Source organism: Eufriesea mexicana, unplaced genomic scaffold (genome assembly GCF_001483705.2).
Source record: "Eufriesea mexicana isolate 0111107269 unplaced genomic scaffold, ASM148370v2 scaffold30246, whole genome shotgun sequence".
NCBI classification, from domain to species: domain Eukaryota; kingdom Metazoa; phylum Arthropoda; class Insecta; order Hymenoptera; family Apidae; genus Eufriesea; species Eufriesea mexicana.
Genome location: NW_016936918.1, coordinates 440 through 7,908, shown reverse-complemented (window position 1 = coordinate 7,908; position 7,469 = coordinate 440). Strand labels below are relative to the sequence as shown.

Sequence of the window (7,469 nt, the reverse complement as noted above, 5' to 3'; positions counted from 1 at the left end):
CTTGGCGAAGGAGACGTTACAGTGGTCCTTCCGTCCGCCATTTTGTTTTATTCTTTGTCTCGGAGTAACGGAACTTTCAAGGAAGCGATAGACAGTACTTATTCCGCTTTATGTTATTATTCCTTTATTAGTCCATAAGAACGTGTAGCGTAGTAAGGAAAAAAACTTACTCAACGTGTTAACTGCAGCCGGCGAGCTCTAAATCTTCTTTAGCCGCTTGATCCCCCAAACTTTGAATCAAAGCCTTTGATCTTCTCTGCGTCGCCTTGCAAATATTGATGTTCTTCTAATTCAGTATCCTGGGCGCATAACCGGATAGAATTTGGTAAGGCAGTGGATTTATAACGGAAAGAACCCAGATTATACAAAAAAGGGGCTGTTTATTATTATGTGACTTGCTCGGTGTACGCTGAACAACGATAACTTAGAGACTAGGGACAAGATCGTAATAACAACAGAATTTAGCTAGCGACCGACACGTGCACAGTCTTACATGCGTGAGTCATAAGCACAAAAACAGTTTAGTGTAAATATACTGATGTGTGATATCTCGATTAATAGCGTCAGCATTCCAACAGTATACAAAAGTTGTACCTAGAGAAATTAACAATGCCCAGTTAGGTGGTCGGTACGCTAACCAATGGAGCAGAGTAGCCGTTGGATAAAGATGCTCAATGATAATATATATCCTATTGCTGTTCTAGAATGTCAAGGGACTGGCCCATTATCGCTCGAGGTAATAACTGTTGACGAAAGCATACTAAGTATAGCCAACATCAGAGTAACTTAGAGGTTGGACTAAACCATTCCCTTCTAACTTAACATTAACTGCAATTCTGGAATAAACCATGTATGTTACGGTTATGGCTACAGATACTTGCAATTGAAAGTACGGTACTTTGTACGAAAATCAACGGGGCACTGTAGCCGCGGAATTAGCCTGCTCAATGATGATGTTAATCCTATAGCAATTCTAATATGACAAGAGTCATATCCGTAATAGCTCGACACTCTGTCAATTGACATAAAAGCACTGAGTACAGCCATCGTCACAATGCTTCAGACGCTGGATTAATCTGTCCAGTGATGAATTTTATTGCACAGCACTTCTGAAATAACCAATGTATACAACAGCCATGGCTAGATATATTAACTATTTCCAGTAAGGTAGTTAGCACACTCACCAACGGAGCCATGTGACCATTTAATTAATCGATTCAGTGATGACATATATTATATTGCAATTCTGGAATGACAAACGACTGGCCCTTTATCTCTCGTGACAACAACAATTGACGAAAGAGTACTGAGTAGAGCCATCGTCACAGTTCTTTAGCCTTTGGATTAATTTCTTCGCTTATAAATTAATTTTAACGGCAATTCTAGAATAATCAACTTATAGTACATTTATAGCTAGACGTATTTAAAATTGTAGCTGCGGATCTCAGTACATCCATCAACAGAGCAATATAAACGTTGAATAGGCTTGTTCAATGATGATTTAAATCCTATAGCAATCCTAGAGTGGTAAGAGGCTGAACAACTACCGCTCGAAGTATTAACACCTGACAACACCGTACTAAGTACAGTCGTCATCATAATGCTGTAGCCTTTGTACTTATTTGACCACTGGTGACTTTAGTTCCGCAGTATTTCTGGAAAAATTAATGCATACGTCAGATACGGCTGGAGTTATTTATAATACACAGCACCGTAGATGATACATACACCAATTGAACACTATATCTGATTGACAAGTCTGTTCAGTGATGACTCAGATTCTACTGTAATTCATGAAGTCAGTGGTCTGACCTATTACGTGTCTAGATATTAACAAGTGACGGAACAGTACTGAGTACAGCCACCATCACAGTACTGTCGCCGTTGGATTAATTGGACCACTGATTATGTATATTAAAAGGTAAGTCTAGAAGAAATTGTGATTTCGAAGAAATTGCGGAAGATTACGAATGGTACGAGGGGCAAAAAGTTTGTTACGCCAGAATGCTACTTCGTGGAGCTGAACAAATATTCATTCGGTATGCAGGCATGGGTGGATCGTGGCCAAATTTAAGAGCTAACTTATATCAGAATTCGGACATACGTGGGTAACAGCTCGTTGCAAGGACAAAGTTGAAGACGAAACTGAGGACGAAATTGAAGACGAAGTTGAAGACAAAATTGAGGACGAAATTCAGGACGAAGTCGCAGACGAAGTTGTAGACGAAATTGCAGACGAAGTTGAAGACGAAGTGGACGGGGAGACCGACGCGATACAGAAGAGGAACGCAGGATCGAACGGGTTGCCGGGAGCATGCGACGGTGAAGAGATGCAGGAAGCGGTTCCGGCAGTCGTGATAGGAGGAAAGACGGTAGACGAATATGTATATGAAGACGATTGGAAGAACAAGAGCGCGAGCGACGATGAAGCCGACGATGAAAACGATGACGAGGACGATGGAAAGAACGATGGCGCAAGCGACGGAAAGGGCAACAATGAAAACGAGAAAGAAGACGAGAGAGAAGATCATGAGGCCGAGGGCGACGATGAAGACGAAGACGAGGACAATGGAGAGAACGATGGCGCGAGCGACGGGAAGGATGGCGATGAAGACGAAGACGAGGGCGCACACAAGGTCACAAATAAGGACGAAGGCGAGAAGGGTATGAGGACAATGAAAAGACCGATGGCGCGAACGACGATGAAGACGAGAACAAAGACGAGAACAAAGACGAGAGCGAAGACTAGAACGAAGACGAGACCGAAGACGAGAACGGAGACGAGAAGGAAGACGAGAACGAAGACGAGAACGAAGACGAGAACGAAGACGAGAACGAAGACGAGAACGAAGATGATGAGGACGAAGACGGTTGGAAGAACAAGAGCGCGAGAGACGATTAAGCCGAGGGTGCAGATCACGCGGACAAGGGCGAAGACCGCGAGGCCGAAGGTGAGAGCGAGGATGATGGGAAGGGCGATGGTGCGAGCGATGAGTGGAGCGACAACGAAAACGAAGATGGGGACAAAGACAAGGATGAGGAAAAGGGTTAAGACGAGGAGGCTAAGCACCGGGACAACTATCAGCACCCGGAGAAGATATTGGTTCAGCGACGGGGAGAGGTGCAGAATGGTTTTTGACAGTGGTCGTCTCCGACCAAATCGGGTGTCTACGACAATGTCAATTTGGCAGGGAAATTGGACAATGCTTTTTTTTTAAAGAAGTGCAGCCGAAAACGGGGACAGTGTTAGCGGAACGTCTGAGGACAGATGTTCTAGTCAGGAGGGCCGAGTGTGGTATCGCGGGATGAGCGTGTTATCTAGAGTGCGTGCGAAAGGATGAATGATCGTGCGCTTGGATCGTGTGAACGGGATGTTTATGAATGTATCGGATGAAAGTGAAGAGTGGCTTTAGGAATGCGTTTGATTGTTTGGGCTAAGTGACCCGCTGAGGGTAAGATTGCAAGGAGTGCGTGGGAAAGTGTGATTGGAAAGAGAGAATAGGTATGAAAGATGATAGAATGGATGGTTTTAAATGGGGATGCAAGGGCGTGAGTGGGCAGAGAGAGAGAGAGAGTGTGTGGAGTCGGTCGTGGTACGTGTAGTATAGGAGAGTTCAGAGAGAGAGAAAGAGAGAGAGAGAGAGTTGTAAAAAAAGGTGTATTAGTGTTGCGAAGTATAAACGTGTTGTTAGGTAATTGTCTCGTTGTAGTTATAAGAGTTTAGTTAATAGATAGATTATATTCGTATTCTTTATCGTCACCGCGCATTCTGTATTACATTTTAAGATTAATAAATCGTAGTAGTTGTACATTATTCGTGTTAGCACTCCCCTATCTCTACATATCTATAACTGTAAGTTCGTTTCTTAGTACATCCATCAACAGAGCACTGTAGCCGCAGGATTGATCTGTTCAAAGATGATTTAGATTCTATTGCAATTCTAGAATGACAAAAGTCAGATCCATTGCCGCTCGAGACTTTAACAACAAATAACGCATTGCAAAGTACAGCTACCATCACAGTACTGTAGCCGTTGGATTCATTCGTACGCTCATGGTTTAAGTGCTAGAGCTGTTCTAGAATTAACTATGCATAGCACGGTTATGGCCACGGACATTTACAATTGACAGTAAGGTACTTATCACATCTACCAGTGGAGGGCTCTAGCCGTTGAATAATCCTGCTCGCTGATGTCCTAATCGCATTAGCAATTTTAGAATGATCAATGGATAGACCATATATCGTTCCAGGTTTTGACAATTGAAAAGACAGTACGGAGTGTAGTCATATGCGCAGTGCTATAGCGTCTGAATTCGCCTATTCTCTGATAGTATCAGTTCTTCTGCAGTTGTAGGGTAATCAATGGGCAGAGAAATTGTCGCAGGAGGAATTGACACATGTCAATAGATTCCTGAGTAAAACCACCAACAGAGCTCTGTAGCGCCTTGACTATTCAGGTTACTGATGATCTAAATTCTATAGCAATTTTGGAACGACAAAAGGCATGTCCATTATAGCTCGAGATGCACACAATTGACAACAAAGTACTAAGAACAGACACCATCACAGTACTGTAGTCGTTGGATTCATTTGCGCAGTGGTGATTTATATACCAGTGCAATTCCAGAATTATCAATGAATAGTACGGCTATGGCCACTGACCTTTGGAATTGACCGTACGGTACGTGGAACATCCACCAATAGGGCTCTCTAGGCGTTGGGTAAACTTGTTCAACGATGTCTTAAGCCCAATAGCAATCTTTGAACGGTCAATTGAGAGATCAGTTATCTGTAGTTATATTGACGAATGACAATACACAACTGAATGTAGCCATCTACACAATATTACATGCGCTCCATTAACCTTTCACTGCGTGACTCACTGCGTTAGTCAGCAAGTGCAGAATGACAATGTATAAATTTCTTATTGTTAGATACAATTACAAATAGGAGTTCGGCACATAGTACGACCACCAACACAGTACTGTTCTGGTTGGATTAATCACACCTTTGATGCAAATTCTGTAACTACTGTAGAATGGCAAGGGGCACTTCCATTATCGCATGAGAAGTTAACAACTGGCATATCGGTCACGAGAACAGACTTCAACTCAGTGGCACAACCGATGGACTAATTCTAGAATGACAAGAAACAAATCCATTACCTCCAGCGATATCAGCAATTGACAACACGGTACTGAGTATAGACTCCGTAAGGGTGACGTGGATGTTGCACTACTTTCTTCATTGGTGATTAAAAATCGGCCGCAACTCTGGAATGTATAGGTGTGCCATGTCTAGAGGTATTTACAATAGAGAGTACGGTACATAGAGCATCCACGAACAGAGCGCTGTAGCCGTCGAATTATTCTGTTCAATGATGACATAGCCACGTAGCAATTCTGGAACCATTGTCCGATAGATCATATATGATTATTGATATTGACAAACGGCAAATCAATAATGGGTGTAGCCATCTACGAAATGCAACGGCAATTGAATTAATCTGTTCGCCGATCATCCAAGTAGGTCAGCAGTTGTAGAATTATCATTGGATACAGCAGTCGGCCCTGGTGATAATGACGTATGTAGTAGACTGTACTGTGTACAGTCATCACTACAGTTGCGTTGCCGTTGTCTTAATTTGTGTACTGGCGGGTTATATTTCACAGGATTTCGAGCATAATCTCTGTATAGACTTGTTATCGCTAATGACACTTGTAATCGTCAGTTCGGTGCACAGTAAGTCCACCAACGGAGCACTGTATAGGTTGGATTAACCTGTACGCTGTTGATCTTAATTCCACAGCAAATATAGAATAATAAACGCGCAGTACGGTATTGGCTTGGGATACTTGTAATTAAGAAAACGGCATTCGCTGCCTCCACCTACAGAGCACTGTAGCAGATATATTAATATGCCCAATGATAGTTTAAACTATACAGTATTTCCAGATGTATTAATGGATACATCACATATATTTAGTGATATTGACAAACGACTATTCAGTACTGATTGTAGCCACCTTCGCAGTACTGTAGCCAATTAGTTCGTCGTTTCGCTGACCATCTAAGTTCTTCCGCAATTGTAGACAGATCAGTAGATACAGCAGCTGCTGCTGTCGACATTGGAATATGTCAAAGCATTACCGAGTGTAGCTAACATTACGCAACTGTAGCCAATTGATTAATTTAGTCTCTGACGATTTAACTTTCAGAGCAGTTCTAGAAATGTCAATGAATGGACCAGTTATGTAGAGAGAGACTTGCAGTCTTCAGTACGGTACTTGGTATATCCACGAAGAGGGCACTGCAGCCATTGGTTTAATCTGTTCAGTCATGTAAATCCTATAGCAACTCTGGAATGACAAAGGTAGGCTCATTGTGAGTCAAGAACTTAGAAACTGACGAAACAGCACTGAGTACAACAATCATAACAGTACTGCAGCCGTTGTGCTAACTAGTTCACAGGTCATTTAACTTCCGCAACGGCTGTAGGATAAGCAATGCATTGATCGGCTATCTCTCTCGACGTTAGCAATTGACGACACAGTACAGAGCACTACTTCCATCATAGTATGGTAGCCGATTTAATTATCTGTTCACTTATGAAGTGAATTCCACAGCGACTATAGAATAAACAGGGTAGGGATAATTTTGTCTGGAGGTTTATACAATCTACAGTACGCTGCTTTGTCCATTCACCAACAGAGCACAGTGGCCGTAGGATTAATCTGCTCACTGATGATCTATTCTCTATAGCGATTGTAGAGTTATCAACCGATAGATAACACATATTCATGACTTTGACGAATGACAATACATTACTGAGTGCAGCCATCTACAGACTACTAAAGTCATTGAGTTTTTCTGTCCTATCATCGTCCTAGTTGCCCAGCAATTGTAGAATGTCCAATGAATAGGGCAATTGTTGCTGGAGGCAGTGACATATGTCAAAGAAGTTACGAGTACAACCGTCATAACTGCACAGTAGCCGCTGGAAGAATATGATTGCTGATCATTTATATTGAACCTCAAATCTAGTATGATCGACGTACGCATTAGTTGCTCCTAGAGATGTTTAGAATTAACTGTACTGTGTTTGGTACGTCCACCAACGGCGCGCTGTAGCCATTGGACTAATATATTCAGTGACGTAAATCATAAATCAATTTGGGAATGACGAAGACCAGACACATTATCCCTCGGGATACTAGCAGTTGACAACACAGTAATGAGTACAATCAATATTAGGGTACAATAGCAGTTGGATTAACTTGACGTTTGATGGTTTAAATACTACAGCAACTCCAGGTTAATCAATGTATAGAAGTGCTGTGTCTAGAGGTAGTTACAAATAGCCGGACGGTACCTAGTGCAACCACCAATAGATCACTGTAGAAGTTGGATTATTCTGGCTGCTGATGATTTAAACCATGCAGCAATTCTAGAAAGATCAATGTATAGA

General features: G+C 42.2%; 1 protein-coding gene across 1 annotated transcript; it reads left to right on the top strand.

Annotated features, from left to right (window-relative positions):
* The first annotated feature begins 2,049 nt into the window (after nt 1-2,049).
* Nucleotides 2,050-5,136, top strand: LOC108554548 (arginine/serine-rich coiled-coil protein 2-like). The gene is made up of 3 exons (XM_017909859.1): nt 2,050-2,053; nt 2,116-2,951; nt 4,936-5,136. Exons 1-3 carry the CDS (start codon nt 2,050-2,052, stop codon nt 5,134-5,136), a joined length of 1,041 nt encoding a protein of 346 aa, XP_017765348.1.
* Nucleotides 5,137-7,469: the final 2,333 nt, after the last annotated feature.